The sequence below is a fragment of the Salmo trutta genome, chromosome 3 (assembly GCF_901001165.1).
Source record: "Salmo trutta chromosome 3, fSalTru1.1, whole genome shotgun sequence".
In the NCBI taxonomy this organism is placed as follows: Eukaryota; Metazoa; Chordata; class Actinopteri; order Salmoniformes; family Salmonidae; genus Salmo; species Salmo trutta.
In genome coordinates, this window is record NC_042959.1 from 53,338,222 (window position 1) to 53,360,662 (window position 22,441).

At 45.3% G+C, this 22,441-nt stretch overlaps 1 protein-coding gene across 1 annotated transcript; it reads left to right on the plus strand.

Moving 5' to 3' along the window:
* Nucleotides 1-818: 818 nt before the first annotated feature.
* nr2f5 (nuclear receptor subfamily 2, group F, member 5) lies at nucleotides 819-20,235 on the plus strand. The gene is made up of 4 exons (XM_029739708.1): nucleotides 819-1,185; nucleotides 14,234-14,514; nucleotides 14,916-15,162; nucleotides 18,146-20,235. Exons 1-4 carry the CDS (start codon nucleotides 819-821, stop codon nucleotides 18,460-18,462), a joined length of 1,212 nt encoding a protein of 403 aa, XP_029595568.1. The 3' UTR covers nucleotides 18,463-20,235.
* The last annotated feature ends 2,206 nt before the right edge of the window (nucleotides 20,236-22,441 follow it).

Sequence of the window (22,441 nt, forward strand, 5' to 3'; positions counted from 1 at the left end):
CATGCCTTATATGGTAGTTTTGGCCTTATATGGGGTGGGGGGGGGCTACAAGCACGGCTGTTTAGTGTCACTTTCACCAAATTCTAACTATGATTCTCAGAGATGGGACAGGCTGCCGACGGGTGAAGTACATGATTGGCAAAGATATCTGCTTGTAAACATACTGCATCTACCACAGAGCACTCCATCCATGGTTTATCGACATTTCTATTCAGACCTCATCGTGGCGCACAACATTAGAGGAACGAAAGCAACTTTTATTTTGGTATTGCACGTCCGTATGAGTTCACAAGACAACTTCGATCACATAATTGCGTAGAACTATGGTCAGTATTGTGTTTTTGTGATTGAGAGAAGATGTTGATTTAGTTCAGTTCGAATATTAAGCAGAATAAGATTCGAGGCAGTCGATATTCATGAACATGACACTTTAACGACCACTTCTCCATTCTGTACATGCTGTATTGCTGGTCGACTTTTCAAATACACGTAAGTTTTTCAGAGAGCGTGTTTATGGATTTCTGCGGAGAGGCGAACACTGGCAGTAGGCTCCATTCTTACGAAATAGTCATGTTGATACCGTGCTGTCTTCGTAAACTTTGATAGAAGTTTACAGAAGATACGTTTACGACAAGGACATTTGATTAACAAATTAAGAAAATCTATTTCAGAATATATTAAATACTTTTTGGAGGAAGTGGGAAGCGCCTTTTCACCCTGCCTTGTTTTCCCAAGACGTCAGAACGGATTCTTATCTCCTCCCCGCGCTACGGAGTTGGACTCGTATCTGTTGTTTAACCAAAGGGTTTTAGGATAGCATGGCAATGGTAGTAAACCAGTGGCAAGAGAACATTTCGGCGGATCCTGGGTCCCAGCTCCAGATTTGCAGTCAGGAGCCTGGCGGGACACCGGGAACCCCCTCTGGTTCCACCCCGGGGAACGATGCGCTTTCCGGGGACAAGATCCCCAACGTGGACTGCATGGTGTGCGGGGATAAGTCCAGTGGCAAGCATTACGGCCAATTCACCTGCGAGGGCTGTAAAAGCTTCTTCAAGCGTTCGGTGCGACGGAACCTCAGTTACACATGCCGGGGGAACCGGGACTGTCCCATCGACCAACATCATCGAAACCAGTGCCAGTACTGCCGACTGAAGAAGTGCCTCAAAGTCGGCATGAGAAGAGAAGGTAAGACAGGATTTTAAATTCGGTGAAGACTGTAGCCTTTATGTAAATGTAATGTAAACTATTACAATGTTCAAATTGGTTTTGGCGGACGTTTGGTGTCAAGAATATCGGTGCGTAAAGTTGAAACCAAATAACGTTAGCGCTTTAACGATGGATATCCGTGTCTTATAGCTTTCCTGCTTCTATCAGTCATAGTTCTCCTAAAAGGCATATGTAGTCTGCTGTAACGCAATGCTTGTTGTTTCAGATCGTCTACCCTTGTATTTCCTATTCAATGCACAGCTCCCTTTGTCTCCCCATTAATTCTGGTGTTTGCTCCCCGACACCCTATTCGCTACAAGAGGGCCCGCTACATGTATTGTATTGTGCATGTTTAAGAACGGGTCAATTAGTGCGAAAGATGAACAGTGGCAACGTGTTCGCAAAGCACTGCGTTTCACCTTGAATCAGTCAGCTAGGACCTTGCTGCGTCATGTTCAATCAGACGAGTTGTGTTAATTATAACACGCGAACCAGACACTCGAAATCACCACAAGAGCGTTGCACATGCATGTCTCCATGCTGGACGTCATTGTACTCTGTGTTTTATGCGTTATCCACCAACAATACATTTCTATAAACACAAATGCATGCATCGCTGTGCAGTGTAGCCTACTCTGGAGTCAACCATGTCAGTTTATTGGAATAGATTTTATCGCAAATGATATACTGTAATTATTGATAAACCTGGCCACGCAAGCTGTTGTGGATACTCCAAAAGGTTCCTATGATATGACCATAAACAGTGCAAATAGTGACACAAGCTGTAGTCAACAGAAGACGCGCGCTCTGTGCATGAAGCACGCTGTGTTTAACTTCCAGTGTGTGAGTGTATCTAGCCAGGGGCGGTTCTGGGGGCGGGGGGGAGGCAGTGCCCCTGTGACAACAATTTTGGACCCCCTTGTGGCCCCCCTAAATGTGGAGTATGAAATCATTTTTATATAACACATTTTTGCTGTTTCTTTCTTTACATCTGTTATTAGACAGTGGCAAAGTGGAACACTAATGATTATGAACATGGTATTTTGCCTGCTAATGCCTGTAATGCAGTGAAAAAAACGATATGACAACAATAACGTCTAATGTAACTGGCCCCTCTAACAGTACAACTGGCCCCAGCTTGGCCCCCCCAGTTGAAATGGTCTAAAACCGCCACTGTATCTAGCAGGCAGGCCTATTACAAACGAGGTCTTGAATACAGTAGCCTCTGTCATAATGAACTAACTATACAATACATTTTAGGTGGAAATACCCGTCCTTTCGCCTAAAATTATCCTTCAATGGATCTCGTTAGTGTGCTAGTGTGTACGCTGTACACAGTTCATGTAAAGCACTGCAGGGTAAATTTAGTCGGTCATGGCCCTTTCTGATTGGATGAACCCGAGGAAATCTCCTGACGCACCGCAGTCTGTTGACCTTTCATCTACATAAACACACTCAATATGTTATCAGATCATTATTTGGCTACATTATATATTAACTACTGTTTTGCTATGTTACTATTATATGGTCTAGACTATTGTTCAGCATAAACACGATTAAAAAAAATCTCAATTCTTTCAAGTGTTGATTAAATTGGTACAGGTCAATCATACGCAAAACAGACTCATCCTCGTCGTGGATTATGGCCTAGAGATGTGTCTTCGTAAGTGTCAGTGCATTTGAGGAACAAAAAATAAATAAAAAATAAATCACACTTCTTTAAAATATTAAAAGTGTTGGTTTTACATTGAAGATGACGACGTGGTTAATGCAGGCCTTTTCTAATTGACATTCAATCAATCATTATAATTGAAGTGTTATGCAGACTTGTGTTGTACTACAACCAAGTGTTAACAAGGCTTCTAAACGGCAACCTTTGTCAGGTAGTAAATACAACATATTTCATTGTTTTCTTTAGGCCTACCAATAATTTTCAAACACCAAAAGAAAATCAAAGTAACTTTTTAGTCAGATTATAATAGTCTAAATATTAGAGGCATAATTTGGTGTGAAATAGTCTACATATATGTTTCTAACTCAGCAATAGGGCCTAAGATAAAGTCTTGCTAACTATTTTCCCTGAAAAGTTCAGAGGTCGACTAATGGTGGGGAAAATTAATACTAGAAGCACCAATTGTACACATTTAAATGCAGCATTGCAATCACATTAAAAAGTTACTGGTAGCAGCGAGAAAGCAGTAAGACTACACCCCCAAAGCTACTTTTCGTCTTCCTCAGAGGTCATACATAAGTCATGTTTCTTCTACATAATGCACCTGGGTCGGGTGATGAGAGAGAAGGTCATTGGGCTTTCTGAGTTATAATCCCTGTGAATTTTGGAACATTTTGGAAATACACAAATTTACATTCATGCTCAGAATATGGATTTGAAATAATCTCAAATTGATTGTTGAAACTATCAATAATTAACTTTGTAATAGTTATTCAACAACGAGTGTTTGCTCTTGGGTTAAAGCAGAGGACTATCAGTTCTTTAACAGTCATCAGAAATATCTTCTGTAATTTTCCCAAATATAAAGAAAGCACTACAAGGTATTGCCTACTTGTGTTATGCAAGCCATGCACAAAATAATAATCTAAATATCACGCTATTCTCGACACATGGATTGGTAACCAGTGGCGTGTATTCATGGATGCCAAGGGAAGCCAGGCATCCCAAAATATTGACCAAGAAAAAAAGATATACTGAAAAAAATATTAAGTGTTGGTCCCATGTTTCATGAGCTGAAATAAAAGTTCCCAGAAATTTTCCACACGCACAAAAAGCTTATTTCTCAAACAAAATGGCACAAATTTGTTTACATCCCTGTTAATGAGCAAATCCCCCTTTGCCAAGATAATCCATCCACCTGACAGGTTTGGCATATCAAGAAGCTGATTAAACAGCATGACACAGGTGCACCTTGTGCAGGGGACAATAAAAGGCCACTCTAAAATGTGCAGTTTTGTCACACAAACATTTTAGCCAGGTAGCCTAAGACAATAATAAATAAAAGCATGTACTGTATGACAGAGCGATAGACTGTTTCGTCAACATGAAAGAGAGGAGGGTGGCATTGGCCTTTCTCTACAAGTCGGCTGAATCAACATGTTTATTCTACTTGCACGCTCCTGCACACACACACAGAAATCGGAACCATGGACAGCCACATCATATTTAGCTTATGATGATTGGACGAAATAGTTTTTTGTATCATTCAGTTGCCACTGTATTAGACTAAGCATAGGTGATATGATGATGTTGAAATGCTGAAGTTGAAATGGGGCTGGAATAGTTGAAGTAGCTCCTGTTTTCTTTTCGACTTGCGATAACCCTCCGTGGTTCTAAATCAATAGTTGTTTAGTTGTCCAAAAATGTCAGAAACATTAACTTGCTTGACCATACTGTAGGTCACGTAACTGTTTGTTACATGCAAAATGCTTTGTGGACTTCACTGGACAGATTATAGGTTATAGAGCAAACAACGCAATTATCACAACACATAGGTTGAAATATGGCTTTTTTTCTGGCTTCCCCAGTGATTTTACCCACGCCCTTCTACTGTTGGTAACATTGTTAAAAGTAACGTATTGATGGTGTAGGAGGCCTCTACCAGTGAAAATAAACAAATAGAGCATAATATCAGCAACAAAGCATATAAAAACAAACCTGACAGGTTATGTTTGTGGTTAGGTGGGTCTTTCTTGTTGACCAGTGCCCCGCATCTCCCCTCCCTCTCCAAAAATGCACCACTCCCTAGTGGCGAAATTCTGTTAAACATGGCAACTTTTTAGTAAGGTACAAAAAGTGAGTGAGTAATTGATCCAATCCATGCAGTAACTGGCTCCAAAATATACCGCACACACATCTGCATTATTTAAGACAAGTTTCACATTCGCTGGTGTTGTACGTGGCTAATTCAGGAGCGTTATTTGGACAGTCCAGCTGATCTTTAGGGTGACCCTTAGTGTGTAACTTGACTGAGAGGTCACTCTATTTCAGCCCACATACATATCTAATATCTCGTGTTAAAGGTTGATTTATACTAAACAGTCATGTAAAAGGTCATGTTTACCTCTTTGCTGCTCTACCTGTTTGGCACCTCTGGCATCTCTACTCTCCATGATTCTCAATGACATTCCTGCTTAGAGTGGAACACTGGTTTAAGGGATAAGGAAGGAGTGAGGAAGAGAGAGACAGTGAACCTGTGCAACTGGCTGACAGTTACCTTGGCCTAGTTGGGAGTGAAGTGCATATCATGTTCTGCTGTCTGAATGTTCCGTATGTGCTCCTCTGACCTTAGTGAGACCAAAAAAGACCAATATAGACTGGGATGTTTGTCAAATTCACACGTTCGAAGAACACACTGTATACTTGACACACAGACAATTTTACATTCACAACTAGCAGCCTTCTCATGCATACAATACATTCCCTACCAGCTACCACACATAGTGACATGGTCACAGATACCAACTCACATAGCGACATGCACCCAGAGATTGGCATGGGCAGGCACACTGTCCATTAGAGTACACACTCTAGATCAGAAGTATCCAACCTTTTCTAGCGTGGGAGCTACTTTTAAAAAATGAAACGTGTCGCGAGCTACTTATTTTTTTCTAGCTATGGTTTCTGACAATATACCTGGTAAAATAATGGTTAATAAACAAGGGGGGGTCCTATCGAATTTTTCTTCCAAATTCTGTTTTATATTTTCCCAACTGATTTTAGATTTTCCGTTTTTTTTTACTCTCAAAATTGCAATTATTCATAGAGAAACAACAACATTGGATGTTCTGAGTCCATGTCAAAGCTTAACCCAAAACAGAATGCACATTTTTTAAATGTTTGGAATAAAACTAACAAATACATTTTTTGGGGTGTAATTCCCCTTTAGTTGTGCATCTGTCCCTTTAATAGCACACCTAGCAAGTGAGCATTGTGCTGTCGAATGTGCTGGTCTAGTGATGGTTCTGTACTGCAAATGCTCATTTAATGGCAAGGTTTTCAAATAATAGATACAAATTATATACTTACTCATGATATACTTCTGCCAGGCATGCCTACTTTACAGTTAATATTTAATTGAGAAGGATTGTATGAAGATGGCGCCGAAGAACATGGCTGACGTTTTACATTCTCCCAACCAATTTTGCAATTTTGTAATTTTTTTTGCGTTTTGTGTAACTTATTCTTTTACTTATTGTGAACATAATGTTGCTGCTACTGTCTCTTATGACAGAAAGTAACTTCTGGACATCAGAAGAGCGATTACTCACCGCGGACTGGAAGAAACCTTTTCCTTTACCAAGTCCAATGAGAAGGATATCCTGTTTTCACTGGAACACTGATCCACACCTTTTGCGTGAAGAAAAGACGCCAAAGGGGATGCAGATCGGGGATCCTTCTGAGAATCTGGAGGCGAGCGAACAAACTCCCAATGCCTTCAATTCTTCTTGCTATCGTGCGATCATTGGAAAATAAAATTGATGCCCTACTAGATTATCCTACCAACGGGACATTAAAAACTGTAACATCTCATGTTTCACTGAGACGTGGCTGAGTGAAGTAAAACGGACAATATAGAGCTGGCAGGATTTTCCATGCACCGGCAGAACAGAGACGCTACCTCTGATAAGACGAGGGGTGTGTGTCTTTTTGTCAATAACAGCTGGTGTGCGATGTCTAATATTTAAACAAGTCCCGAGGTATTGCTCACCTGAGGTAAAGTACCTTTTGATAAGCTGTCAACCACACTATCTACCAAGAAAGTTGTCATCTGTATTTTTTTGTAGCCATCTATTTACAACTGCAAAGCGAAGCTGGCACTAAGACCGCTCTCAACCAACTCTATAAGGCCATAAGAAAATAAGCAAATGCTCACCCAAAAGCGGTGCTCCTAGTAGCCTGGGACTTTAATGCAGGCAAACTTAAATCAGTTTAACCAAATTTTTACCCGCATGTCACATGTGCAACCAGGGGGGAAAAAATCCTAGACCACCCGTTTTTCTTCAAAAAATAACGATGGTCATTATGGCCAAACAGTTCTATTTTTGTTTCATCAGAGTCAGAGGACATTTCTCCAAAAAGTACAATCTTTGTCCCCATGTGCAGTTGTAAAATGTAGTCTGGCTTTTTTATGGCGGTTTTGGAGCAGTGTCCTCTTCCTTGCTGAGTGGCCTTTCAGGTTAAGTCGATATAGGACTCATTTTACTGTGGATATAGATACTTTTGTACCTGTTTCCTCCAGCATCTTTACAAGGTCCTTTGCTGCTGTTCTGGGATTGATTTGCACTTTTCGCACAAAAGTACGTCCATCTCTAGGAGACAGAATGCGTCTCCTTCCTGAGCGCTATGACGGCTGCGTGGTCCCATGGTGTTTATACTTGCGTACTATTGTTTGTACAGATGAACGTGGTACCTTCAGGCGTTTGGAAATTTCTCCCAAGGATGAACCAGACTTATGGAGGTCTACAATTTTTTTGCTGAAGTTTTGGCTGATTTCTTTTGATTTTCCCATGATGTCAAGCAAAGAGGCACTGAGTTTGAAGGTAGGCCTTGAAATACATCCACAGGTACACCTCCAATTGACTCAAATGATGTCAATTAGCCTATCAGAAGCTTCTAAAGCCATGACAATTTTCTTGAATTTTCCAAGCTGTTTAAAGGCACAGTCAACTTAGTGTATGTAAACTTCTGACCCACTGGAATTGTGATACTGTGAATTGTAAGTGAAATAATCTCTGTAAACAATTGTTGGAAAAATTACTTGTGTCATGCACAAAGTAGATGTCCTAACCAACTTGCCAAAACTATAGTTTGTTAACAATACATTTGTGGAGTGGTTGAAAACGTATTAATGGAGTTTTAATGACTCCAACCTAAGTGTATGTAAACTTCCGACTTCAACTGTATCCCAACCAGAAGCCATGGATTACAAGCAACATGCGTATCGAGCTAAAGGCTAGAGCTGACGCTTTCAAGGGGTGGGAGACTAATCCGGACCCTTCTAAGAAATCCCGCTATGCCCTTAGACAAACCATCAAACAAGCAAAGGGTCAATACAGGATTAAAATTGAATCCTAGTACACCGGCTCTGACGCTCGTCGGATGTGGCAGGGCTTGAAAACTATTACGGACTACAAAGGGAATCCCAGACGCGAGTTGCCCAGTGGCGCGAGCCTACCAGATGAGCTAAATGCCTTTTGTGCTCGCTTCGAGGCAAGCAACACTGAAGCATGCACGAGAGCACCAGCTATTCTGGATGACTGTGTGATAATGCTGTCAGTAGTCGCTGTGAACAAAACCTATAAACATGTCAACATTCACAAAGCCACTGAGCCAGACGGATTACCAGGACGTGCACTCAAAGCATGCGTGGACTAACTGTCAAGTGTCTTCAATGAAATGTTCAACCTCTCCCTGACCAAGTCTGTAATACCTACATGTTTCAAGCAGACCACCATAGTCCCTGTGCCCAAGGAAGCGAATATAACCTGCCTAAATGATTACCGCCCCGAGGCACTCACGTTGGTAGCCATGAAGTGCTTTGAAAGGCTAGTCATGGCTCACATTAACAGCATCCTCCCGGGCATTCTAGACACACTCCAATTCGCATACCACCCCAACAGATCCACAGATGACGCAATCTCAAGCGCACTCCACACCGCCCTTTCTCACCTGGACAAAACCAAATAGGAACACCTATGTGAGAATGCTGTTCATCGACTACAGCTCAGCATTCAACACCATAGTGCCCACGAAGCTCATCACTAAGCTAAGGACTCTGGGATCCTTAACACTGGGGCCCCTCAGGGGTGTGTACTTAGTCCCCTCCTGTATTCCCTTTTCACCTACGACTGCGTGGCCAAATACAACTCCAACACCATCATTAAGTTTGCTAACGACACAACAGTGGTACAGGCCTGATCACCGACAATGATGAGACGGCCTATAGGGAGGAGGTCAGAGAACTGTCTGTGTGGTGCCAGGACAACAACCTCTCCCTCAATGTGAGCAAGACAAAGGAGCTGATTGTGGATTACAGGAAAAGGCGGGCCGAACAGGCCCCCATTAACGTCGACGGGGCTGTACTGGAGTGGGTCGAGAGTTTCAAGTTCCTTGGTGTTCACATCACCAACGAACTATCATGGTCCAAACACACCAAGACAGTTGTGAAGAGGGCATGACAAAACCTTTTCCCCCTCAGGAGACTGAAAAGATTTGGCATGGGCCCCCAGATACTCAAAAGGTTCTACAGCTGCACCATCGAGAGCATCCTGACCGGTTTTATCACCGCCTGGTATGGCAATTGCTCAGCATCTGACTGTAAGGCACTACAGAGGGTAGTGCGAACGGCCCAGTACATCACTCGGGCCAAGCTTCCTGCCATCCAGGACCTATATAATAGGCGGTGTCAGAGGAAAGCCCATAAAATTGTCCGAGACTCCAGTCACCCAAGTTATAGACTGGTTTCTCTGCTACTGCACACAGCAAGCGATACCGGAGCGCCAAGTCTAGGACCAAAAGGCTCCTCGACAGCTTCTACCCCCGAGCCATTAGACTGCTGAACAATTCATAAAAAACACCACAGGACAATTTACATTGACACCTCCCTCCTTGTACACTGCTGCTACTCGCTGTTTGTATGTTATCTATGCATAGTCACCTCGCCCCCACCTACATGTACAGATTACCTCAACTAGCCTGTACCCCTGCACACTGACTCGGTACCGGTGCCCCCTGTATATAGCCTCGTTATTGTTATTCTTATTGTGTTACTTTTTATTATTACTTTTTATTTTAGCCTTCTTGGTAAATATTTTCTTCTTGAACTGCACTGTTGGTTAAGAGCTTGTAAGTAAGCATTTCACGGTAAAGTCTACACTTGTTGTATTCGGCACATGTGGCAAATAAAGTTTGATTTGATTGGGGGAAAGAATTTCTGTCAACCCACAAGACGGTTATCACATCAGCTGGCTACACACGGAGTGACAAACACACACACACCACACAGACAGACAGACAGGGGCAATATTGCTCGAAATTAATTGGCAGATAGTGTTAGGTTTGGCTTTTTCAGCCAATAGTGGCTAAATGGGGGTGGGATAATGTCAATAAATAGTAGCTGGGAGCTTGTGGTATCTGATACTTCTGAGATTTGTTTATGACAGTTTGCTGTGGAACACGTGAAAATTGCATGTACTTTCAGAATCGTTTGGCGATTTACTCAAAGGTGGGCTGCGAGCTACTGGTAGCTCGCTATCGACCTGCTGGAGACCCCTGCTTTAGATTGTTCATAGTAAGTACATAGTTACGACTGTTCATAGACAGAACATTCAAAGACAGATTATCTCAATTGTGACTCCTAGTGTGTGTCCCTCAATGGTAAATAACACAGGGAAAGTCCTGTATATTGATATTCAGTTACTCATACATAGGATTGCTACAGTTGGTGACCCTTGGTTCACACCGACCAACCACAGAGACGGATATACTGTAGGTCAACGGGAACCAGAAACTAAACATTAATAATGGACATGTTCAAGGTCCAAATGTGAGGTTGACCCTATTGAGTAAGTACCACGGCTCACTAACTGACTGCCTTTATTGACTAATCCATACACGTTGTCCAGTTTGTATGAGCAGGTAATCAAAAACCGAAACTAGTTTGCCCCCTAAACTCTGACCCGCTAAAACATTTCCCTATTACAATACTGTCATAGTTTATTGACATGTTAGAATAGGTCTCTTTAAGTCCAAGCTGGCTGTGAGGTTCCAGCACCATGGCTTCCATATTGACAGAGGCCTTGCCATTATTCACTGCCAGAAAGCAGCCTCCATTGAAGTGATAGGCCACGAAGAGACCATAGAGCTGAGGCTCTAGTCGTTTCCCATTCTGATATCCCCAAGGCTAGCATTTAATATTTTAGAGGAGGGGGATGTGTGTGGAGGAATAGAGCTCACTCTGCAGAGATGGGCTTCGTTTGACACCTCAAGGTGAATAGACTCCAGTTCACGATACATTGCTTGTCATATTGTCATATTTCTTTGTTGAGTCTCTAATTTTCTCTCTTGTCTGTACAATAGCCAGGTTAGCCTATTGCTACAATATGAAAGGCTAGCCTTTACATTAAGTCTAGCGTTATCCATGTCCATTGTTACATTTTGAAGTATTGTTTTTGAGTCCAGGTGACTTTACACCAATTTTCTTGAGAAACAGCCATTGAGTTTTTAACTCAATGTAATGGAAATGATTGAGTCGCTCGTATAGCATAGCTTGTTGTGTGATCGAATAGATAGAAAACCAGACCACTCCTTCGTGCAGGGTGCATTTCTGTTATTAATTCACATCTGCTTCATCAAAGCAGCGCCAACGTGACTGGGTGGATATTAAAGCAGCTAATGCATCTGAGCGTCCTCACGGGAAGCTCTCTCCATCTCCGTCTGTCTGAATCTCTCTTTTTCCCTGTCCCTTTACCCGTTCCCTCTCCCTTTCCACACAATGTCATACTTCACTCTGTCTCCCTCCCTCTTCCTCGATCCCATTGTCTCTTTCAAGGGTTCCCAAACTTTTTTACGATGGCCCCCCCTTCCAGCATTGAGGAATATCCCGTGCCCCCCCCCCCCCCCCCCCACGCACACGCCACGTCTATTTCTATGGGTACAAGCACTGTTCATGACACAAACTGTTCACAGCCCTCTTGTTGGTGGAGAGAATTTTGTATGTTTAAAGCTTATTTCCTGCAATTCCACGCATTTTGTCATGTCTAATGTGTATATATGTTGTGTTTTTTGTTAGCAGACTTTTAAGGGACTACATGAAAACCATTATACCACTTATCTCAGTTGACAATGAGGCTGTGCCAAATCTGTCATGCTTCTAGTACATAGCCCCTGACTATGACCTTTTACAGTAGCAGATAGTCCTTAACTGTATTTATCTACAATAGTTTGCTCAAATGTCTTGTACTTCTAGCAGTGACTAAAGGCCAAATAAGGACCGCCTTGGTAAGATGAGGCTTAACTCCACTGCCACACACTCTCTGTGACTCGCTGTGGTGTTTTTTTTTTAAGTCACGGCTGAAATCGCCCATGATACCTGTTTCGTGCCCTTTTCTCCCCTCTGCCTTATTTATGTACCATGAGGTTAGATGTAGTGCCATGGTCTTTCTGTTTGGGGTTTTAGGCTCTTTAGTTGTTTTGTCCCACTGTTTGCCAGTCTTTCCAACCACACTAGGCCACCGCCGACCAATTAGAAATCGGAAATCGATTATGGCAGGCATTCAAATCTCCCCTACATTCTCTCTCTCTCTCTCTCTCTCTCTCTCTCTCTCTCATCCAATGCCACTCACTGTCTTTCTCCCTCTCCCTTTTACCCTGTCTATGCCCTTCTCTCCCTGTCTCATTCATTTCCCTTGCTCATTCACATAGAGATGCTTTTGATGCGTCATTTCGACTCGTACATTCACACACAACCTCCTCAAAGAGGCCTTTCAGAAGACAAGTGGATGTGGTGGATTTGGCGTCTGGTGGGTTATGGCATTAATCATTATGATGCATTGATACATTTAAGAAAAAAATCAGATAGTTATAACATACTAACCTCTAATGAAGGACAACCGTGCCCTAGAAAAAAGTTCAGGTTTGAGTACGACCAGGAGTTTTTTTTTGTGAGTGACATGGTTTGGCCCATTGTTCAATGCTGTCTCTGTACGCTACGTTGTTGTTTGCAAAATGAGACAACATTCTTTCCCTGGGACAGAAGTTGCTTGAGTTCAAGAGAGACCAGTATTTTCTGGTCACAAACTCAAACGTTTTTCTAATCAGTCAACAGTCTTGAAATTCTATGGACGTATCTATTGACTTACTATGTTCTTGAGTGATTTGACCTGTCCTCTTTGATACACTGTAGTGTATTCAATTTTCACAGCTATTGTGTCGAAGGACAGGTGATGCTGAGTTTCAAAGTATTTTCCAAATCCTAGCCTGCCCCCCCCTCTCTCTCTCTCTCGCCCCACTCTCCTACACTATTTTCTCTTGCTCCTCTCTCTGTTACCCTTTTCTATCTCTCATTCTGTAATTACCTCTACCTTCCCTCATCACCTCTCTTTCTCCTTCCCCTTTCTCCTTCCCTTCCCTCCCCTCCCCTTCCCTCCCCTCCCTTTCTCGTACTCTCTCTCTCCTTCTCTCTCTCTCCCTCGTTCTGTAACTGTAGATGGAGTTATTAGTCAGACAGCGGGGATGACTGAACAGGTGTTATCCAAATGGGCTTTGAGCCGCCACATCATAGTTCGGCGGGGGTGGGGATGTGTGCTTAGCCTCTGCGTGCCCTCTTCCTCTTCGGCTGAGCCATTTGGCAGTGTGGGTGGGGGGGGGGGGGGGGGTGTGGGCAGAGGTGTGAAGAACCGTAGTGTCTTTCCTGGCTGCTGGTTGCCATTACTCATTGATGCACGGCACCGGGGTCTGCCGGTCAGGAGACAGAGTGCCGACACGTTTAGAGCCGCAGAAATTACCCCCCGTTTCTCCACACTTTGCACCCCTCACCTACAACCTCCACCCTCCTTCCTCCTATCCCCAGGCACCCGCCATGACATGTCTTTTAGGTGGCCCTACATATTCCCATTGAGAGAGAGCAGACTCATTTGAATGCCTCTAGATGGTGCTTTATGACACGGTGGTAATTGCTGCCTACTAAATCAAGCCGGTTAGTGCTGGATGCAGTAATGACGACGTGATGACAGAGAAGCTTCAGGTCCTAAATGTTACTGTAACTGTGCCAGGTTGGATTGAAATAAAATCTCGTAGGATAGGAGGATAGAGTACAGCCACATGAATGAATGAAAGGTGCAGTAGTCTAACCAAGTTAGCTCCTACTGTACCTGCACCACGCCAAACAATTAGCTTCTAGCACTTGAGTATTCGCTTATGAAATGTCAAAAGAGGGAAAATGTATTTTGCTCATAACATTCAAATACCATATCTCTTTATTTTCTTAACCCTTTCTTTCTTTCTCTCCCTCAGCTGTCCAGAGAGGCCGCATGTCCAACTCCCAGTCTAGCCCGGGTCAGTACCTGACCAATGGCAGCGACCCTTACAATGGGCAGCCCTACCTATCAGGATTCATCTCTCTGCTGCTGCGCGCCGAGCCCTACCCCACATCCCGCTACGGGTCCCAGTGCATGCAGGGAAACAACTTGATGGGAATCGAGAACATCTGTGAGCTGGCCGCACGGCTGCTCTTCAGCGCTGTGGAGTGGGCCAAGAACATCCCCTTCTTCCCTGACCTTCAGCTCATGGACCAGGTGAGGAGGACCCCCCCTGATCCCTGACTAGAAACTATGCCTGACTAGATCTTTTTTTATGCCTGTCTATAATCTTTTTTTATGCCTGACTAGAAAATAGAAATTATGAATGCTTAGAGATGTGGTGTGGTCACTTTATTTGGGTTGTCCCTTATGGATGAGCTGTAGATGCTCAACACAGATATTGCCCAGAACAAATATGTCTATGTCTGCATTTGGTATGCCATGTAAAGGTTCAATTGTGGGGTCAGCAGCCTTTAAGTTGGAGCATATCACTAACACTTGCCATACTCAATCATCTGCATAAGGAAGATAAACACTGTTTTTATCCTTGTTTCCCAGAACCACCCTCTGTCTACTCTGAACTAACCAATTCTACCATCATTCCTCCCGTGCCCTAGGTGGCGCTCCTGCGCATGTCATGGAGTGAGCTGTTTGTGCTGAACGCGGCCCAGTGCTCCATGCCGCTGCACGTGGCGCCCCTGCTGGCGGCGGCTGGCCTGCATGCATCGCCCATGTCTGCGGAGCGCGTGGTGGCGTTCATGGACCACATCCGGGTGTTCCAGGAGCAGGTGGAGAAACTGAAGGTTCTGCAGGTGGACACAGCTGAGTACTCCTGCCTCAAATCCATCGTGCTCTTCACTTCCGGTGAGTGGTGTTGACTTTAGTGGTTTCTGTTTCTATATGTCTTTGTTTATGTCTATCTGTTGGATAGTTTGTGTTGTATTTTGTGCGGAACTACACATATAGGTAATAGTGGTCACTCCAGATAAGTTAGTAGACATATAGAGTCTGCAGTACAGCATGTGGTTAACAACCAAGTGGTTAACAATGCCTTTGTAAACAATGTATCAATAATGTATGGATACCATACAAATATTATCATGGATGGACTACTGAGATAAAGAGGCATACATATTGGTGAAATAGCAATATAAAAACAATAGTTTGCTTATTGCTTTGATACACCACTTTTGCCACTGTATGAGGCACAGTAGATAGTTATGGTTATTCTACGTCACCCAGAATGCTGTCAGATCTGGGATTGGGATGTGTTGAGGATTCATTGTTTATGACCCAGGGGGTATGAGTGTGAGAGAACCCAACTCTGAGGTCTTGCTTTTTGTTTCCTGTCGATCGCCCTTTTCCTCGTCTCCATCACACAGCTTGTCAGAATCACTTTCCATGTACCAAGCTCTGGCCCGCAGTCTTCCGTTTGGATGTCTGAAGAACCCTTTCACTCTTCTCATTTATTTCATCACCCTCTTCTCCTTCACGCTTCCATCTATTATTGAAACCAGTCAGCCAGCCCCTCCCCTTTCCTCCTCTCCAACCCCAGCCCTCTCACCCCTGCCCCCACCACTGTGCTTGAATTATTCATGGTGGGTTGCAGCGACAAGGGGGATTCGCCACAGCCCAGGCCCTGACCTACATAACCCCTGTAGCCCTGAGCATCCATGTGATCCGTCCCACAACTCCAGCCAACACACATGCACGTACACACAATGAGATAGACAGACCAGTCGTTGACCAGGCCCCCCCATCGAGACCTGCCTGCATGAGCTAACAAGGACAGACAAACTCTCAATACCCCCTCTCACCTCCGCCCTCAGACATTCCACCCTATATCCCAGTTCCATCACCCCGAATCAAAAAGCGGCCATCTTACCACTGCCACCATCTTCATCCCCAGAGTGTGGCTGTGTGTGCCCAGGGAGCCAGACAAAGGGAAATGGTGCCTGTGAAGGATGCCTGCGGAGGTGTCGGAGTTGCATGCGAGGGTTCAGTCACACAGACAGACCTAGCTTTCTCAGCCACTGATGCCTCACACAGACCCTAAAATGGCAGATAGCTAAAAAACTACACACCTGCCCTCAAAGTGGGAAATGTGGCAGAATTTGCAGTTATACTCCCCCTGGGGGGGCCGACAAAAATATGAGGCATATTAATCTTTTGTTATGCGGAACTGAAGCTCAGAAGGACCAAGATTGCGCAGGGGGACGATTAAAGGGTACTGTGACAAAGGGACTAGCGTGCTGGGGGGCGGGTAAAAGATCCTGTCCCAGTGCTTCTGCTGCACACTAGAGTAAAGCACTTGGGAGAAAATTACCCTCACTGTTCGATGCAGCCTTTAAACAAGGTTCATACTGGGGACAGAAACACTGGCACAGTAGTACTGAACGTGCAGTACGGTACCGTGCAGTACAGCACAGCACCGTGCAGTACACTAAATGGGACTTTGTTTTGAGTTCACCCACCTCTGACCCCATAACCACGGAGCTCGAAGGGTGTGAAAAGTATCACACACAGTCAACACACTCTCTGTGTGATGTGAGACTCACACCAGGGACCGGTGCTAGGGGGGGTGTGAGACTCACACCAGGGACCGGTGCTAGGGGAGGTGTGAGACTCACACCAGGGACCGGTGCTAGGGGAGGTATGAGACTCACACCAGGGACTGGTGCTAGGCGAGGTGTGAGACTCACACCAGGGACCGGTGCTAGGGGAGGTGTGAGACTCACACCAGGGACCGGTGCTAGGGGAGGTGTGAGACTCACACCAGGGACCGGTGCAAGGGGAGGTGTGAGACTCACACCAGGGACCGGTGCTAGGGGAGGTGTGAGACTCACACCAGGGACCGGTGCTAGGGAAGGGGTGAGACTCACACCAGGGACCGGTGCTAGGGAAGGGGTGAGACTCACACCAGGGACCGGTGCTAGGGGAGGTGTGAGACTCACACCAGGGACCGGTGCTAGGGGAGGTGTGAGACTCACACCAGGGACCGGTGCTAGGGAAGGTGTGAGACTCACACCAGGGACCGGTGCTAGGGGAGGTGTGAGACTCACACCAGGGACCGGTGCTAGGGAAGGTGTGAGACTCACACCAGGGACCGGTGCTAGGGGAGGTGTGAGACTCACACCAGGGACCGGTGCTAGGGAAGGTGTGAGACTCACACCAGGGACCGGTGCTAGGGGAGGTGTGAGACTCACACCAGGGACCGGTGCTAGGGGAGGTGTGAGACTCACACCAGGGACCGGTGCTAGGGGAGGTGTGAGACTCACACCAGGGCCCGGTGCTAGGGGAGGTGTGAGACTCACACCAGGGACCGGTGCTAGGCGAGGTGTGAGACTCACACCAGGGACCGGTGCTAGGGGAGGTGGGAGACTCACACCAGGGACCGGTGCAAGGGGAGGTGTGAGACTCACACCAGGGACCGGTGCTAGGGAAGGGGTGAGACTCACACCAGGGACCGGTGCTAGGGAAGGGGTGAGACTCACACCAGGGACTGGTGCTAGGGGAGGTGTGAGACTCACACCAGGGACCGGTGCTAGGAGAGGTGTGAGACTCACACCAGGGACTGGTGCTAGGGGAGGTGTGAGACTCACACCAGGGACTGGTGCTAGGGGAGGAGTGAGAGCATGGACAAAACCTCGACCAACAACTGAAGGCAAAGGGAATTGTATTCCACTACATTGAATGACATCTTTACATAGGGATACTGACATTTCAGCTCTAATGTATGTACGTAGCTGGACACAATTTCACATTGCAATTCAGTGCTAGGTCAACTCATCAAAACCATAATGAACCAGAAACTCATCAACGCCTAACCTTCTCCTCCCCTTCTCAGATGCCATGGGCCTGTCGGATGTGGCCCACGTGGAGAGCATCCAGGAGAAGTCCCAGTGTGCCCTGGAGGAGTATGTGAGGAACCAGTACCCCAGCCAGCCCAACCGCTTCGGGCGCCTGCTCCTGCGGCTGCCCTCCCTCCGCATCGTCTCCTCGCCCGTCATCGAGCAACTCTTCTTCGTGCGCCTGGTGGGCAAGACGCCCATCGAGACGCTGCTGCGCGACATGCTCCTCTCCGGCTCCAGCTACAACTGGCCCTACATGCCCGTGCAGCGCGACCGCCCCATCTCCCTCCACTACAATGAGAACGGGCCCTGAGGAGGACGAGGCACTGCGTATTCAGCTCTTCATCAAGCAATCATCGACCATCCCTCAATCCCTCCCTCCGTTTATCTCCTCCATCCATCCCCTGGAAGACCACCACCGTTCCGCCAAAAAGCAGACTGACCACCTGACTATCTCACCACACCCCTCCCCCATTCACCAATCCAGCCATTCACACGCCTCTTCTCCAGGGGACCACAGCCAAACGAGAGACTTGGTGGATGCCTTGGCCCCTCCTACTTCGCCATCGCCACGTTTGTGAGGTGGCAGTAGACGGGCCGGCTGGCAGAAGGGTTTTTGCGCCGTTCTCCTGCAGCTCTGTAGGACTCACGCCGTTAAAGGCAATTCTGTCAGTCTCGGACTCGAAGCGGTTGCGGCTACTGGCGACGCAGTCATTCTATTGTCGGCACTGAGCTTGCATCTAAAGGAGACGTGTCCAAGAATCTCCACTGTCTGACGATTTAGAGCAAGGCCTTTACCGATAGAACTGCTTGACCGAGAGAGCCAGGCCAAAGGTTCTTCATCAACCAATTATTTTTTAATAAACCAGAAGCCATTAAAACATGAATGCCAAATTTCCTTGGAATTTTCAGAAGACATTTATTGTGCGTGTGTGTGTGTATTAGCACTGTTTATAATGAGAGAAATTCATGATTGTGTCCATATGTATGTCATTGACTCATAGACATCCACATTAAGGGGTATGTTGAGACTAGCTCAGGTTCAGGGTGTAGAGACAGGACAGACAGGACAGACAGGACAGGACAGACATGCCAATATCAGTAGGAAACAGAGAATCACGCCTCACCCAGAGCAAAACACCTATCAACAGCTTATATCAAAGTGGAACATGGATATTAATTGTTTGGATTGTCTTTGTGGTAGTGGTGACAAAAATACCTTTTGTTTTGTCTATAATTTGATGTCAGAGGGTGTGTGAAGTTGCAAAAAAATATATAAAAAATAGGCACTTGCAATGTGAAACTATCCAGAACCCACACTTGACCTACTCCCATCATAAACACAGCACTGGTAGATTCTTCCTCAGCCGCCATTTTGAGGTCAAAACTACAGGGCCACTAACTGGTAATGGTCAGTGTACTTCCGCCACTGTATCCCTTCATAACATCTACATAATGCTGTCATAGGAATGACATAACACATGCCAGTTAATGCAATGTTAGTTTCATTTCACAATCACATTTGATGTTTTTGTGAAAAATGTAAATTGTTATGGAGCCTGGATCAATAACCATTTGAAAACTAGTTGTACTTGCCTTAGAACAAGATTTTGTCACTGAACATTTATTTTATGACTGTGCCATAATCTGAAGTTACCTGTTATGACAGGCAATATGTCCTCCACATGACATTGTCATGGAGGGTAGAGACCGCCTCAATTCAATTGTCATTCAAGCAGCATACTAGGACATTGTATCACGAACCTCCAAACCTCCATTAAAGTTACAATGGTCATCTACTGTGATTTAGCATAGATATTATTATGTGTTTGTGTTACCATCAATTGATGACAGGCTGTAAGGCAACACTGATTGTTGGACGACCAGTCTGTTTTTTTAACGTGGCACTGGGGTATCAGCAACAATTATTGGGATTTGAAAGCCATTGGGACCTTGGAGAGCAGGACTGTCTGTTGATAAATTAGTTCACAGAATATTTCTATAAGAGTATGTTTTTTTTCTCTCTCTATTTTTGTTTGGAAATATGGATCCATTAATTGAAATAAAAATATGTTGTTCACAGTTATTTCTCCGCCTTGTGTTGCTATGATCTCAACCACTTACACTTACACTTGTAAGACCAGCCTGATGCTGTTAAAACATGACTTACAGGTGTCATAGCCAGTCATAACCATGACTAACGTTTTAGATGTTTAATTTAACTAGACTATCAAAAGTATATTCACTTCAAACACCATGGCATATTCTGTCATTATGACTACAACATAATACAACTAAATTCTCTTTTACCAAAGAACAGGCTGAAATCAGGTGATACACCAAGTCAATATGAATTCAAGTGGCCATTTTAGACAAAGCTTATGACAGATGGCTCATGTCAAATGGGTCATTCCATGTAGTGCAGTCCATTGGCCATGAGTAGTAGTCACTCAGTGTGGACAGTATGTTTATCTCGAGCTGTTTGGATATGATGGGGTACAGAGGCATGAAACAAATCAATAGTCTAAACCAATCAGTGAGAAACAAAGTGGGGGACTCTCCAACTCTCACGGCAGGGTGCAGCCCAAATGTTGATACTCCCCTGCTGTTAGTGTGAGAGATAGAGTGTAAACAAACACTCTGACCTCTCACTTAATGATGTATGTGTGTGTTTGAGTCAGGGAGAAAATTAGAGAGAAAAAGAGAGAGAGCGAGAGAATCAAGAGAAAGTGCACACATGGTCTTTGACCCTTCAGTTCAAGGTGGCGTGGGTGTGTGTGTGTGTGTGTGTGTGTGTGTGTGTGTGTGTGTGTGTGTGTGTGTGTGTGTGTGTGTGAGAGAGAGAGAGAGAGTGGCTTGGTGGGTGGGTACTGTATGTGTAAACAACATCTGTGGTCCTTCACTCGGAGTGGCAGCTCTGTGTCAGCCTGATAAAGGTAAGAGAGAAGAGCTCACAGGTCCTCTGCCTCCCTAAAGACATGCTTTATATTCAGTCATTCTCCCCCCGCCCTCTCCTCCCATCACACACCACTACCCCACACTGTAACCTTGTGCCCTTTACACCCCACCTCCCACCCACCAACTGCCTTACAGCCTTCTCCCTCCACAGTCCCCTACCCTTCATAGCCTTGTTCTGTCCCCCCCCCCCTCTCACACTATCCCAGAATGGTGCGTGTGGTGAGTAGGAGAGTGACTTATGCCTTCATTTCAGAGCTGTCACTCCTGGCCAAACACCATGACCCCTCAACCCCCATTTTGGAAGCACACTTTTTTTCCCTCCCTTGGTATGAATATAAAAAACACATGTGGCCCAAAGGTGTGTGTGTGTGTGTGTGTGTGTGTGTGTGTGTGTGTGTGTGTGTGTGTGTGTGTGTGTGTGTGTGTGTGTGTGTGTGTGTGTGTGTGTGTGTGTGTGTGTGTGTGTGTGTGTGTGTGTGTGTGTGTGTGTACACACTACTGGGGGGTAAGGGTAAATCAAACCCTGACATGTCTGCTTTGAATGGCTTGAGAATCATTACTCTTGCCTTCCGTTTTGCACACCTGCCTTTTTACAGAGAACATTTCCACCTACACATATGACTACATAGACATATGAATCAGTAAGTGGAGTCAAACATCAAATTCAAGGTTGTATAGTAATTCCCCATGTGTGAACAAAGAAGTATTTCATTGAATAAACCAATATTGGAACAGCATTGCAAAAGACCTGCATGCATCTTAGCAATCTGGAGGTTAGGCCTCACCAATCAAGGCTCAAGTCAGAGGTTGGGATGACAAATACAATAACCCTGCCGATACGTCACCCGTAGCCTGACAGTAATTGTTCCAGGTCCCATCGCCTCCTAAAACACGCAGGTACCTCTGGAGATGACACACACAGGCACCAGTCACATGCATTTAACCCAGACAACTCCTCAATCTGTATTGACAAACACTTCACATTTTGCAAAGGGTTCCGCAGATGAGCAATGCGTGTGAGGAAAATCTGTAAAACAGGGCTGGGGGGTTGGGGGGTTTGTATTCCAATTCAGCCTGTGTAATTTATATTTCGGAGAGGGGGATGGGGGAGGGATATGGGGGCTTGTGCTTGATAAACAGGCTAGAGGTTTTTAAACGTGAACGTCAGCCATTACAAGGACGGCCAAGCTGTCTGTCTCCGGGGGATACGGCAGCCCAGGCCGCCATCGGAAAAGATCGATAGGCGAGACATCAGATTGAATTGAGGTCACTCTTTGTCCCCTAAGAGGTCCCACTTACTGGCTCGCACGCAAAAGCTAGATGGGCTGAAGGGG

Coding starts and splice junctions, on each gene's coding strand:
- nr2f5 (XM_029739708.1), top strand. CDS start 819: ATGGCAATGGTAGTAAACCAGTGGCAAGAGAACATTTCGGCGGATCCT. Junction 1,186..14,233: donor AGTCGGCATGAGAAGAGAAG/GTAAGACAGGAT, acceptor TCTCTCCCTCAG/CTGTCCAGAGAGGCCGCATG. Junction 14,515..14,915: donor ACCTTCAGCTCATGGACCAG/GTGAGGAGGACC, acceptor CCCGTGCCCTAG/GTGGCGCTCCTGCGCATGTC.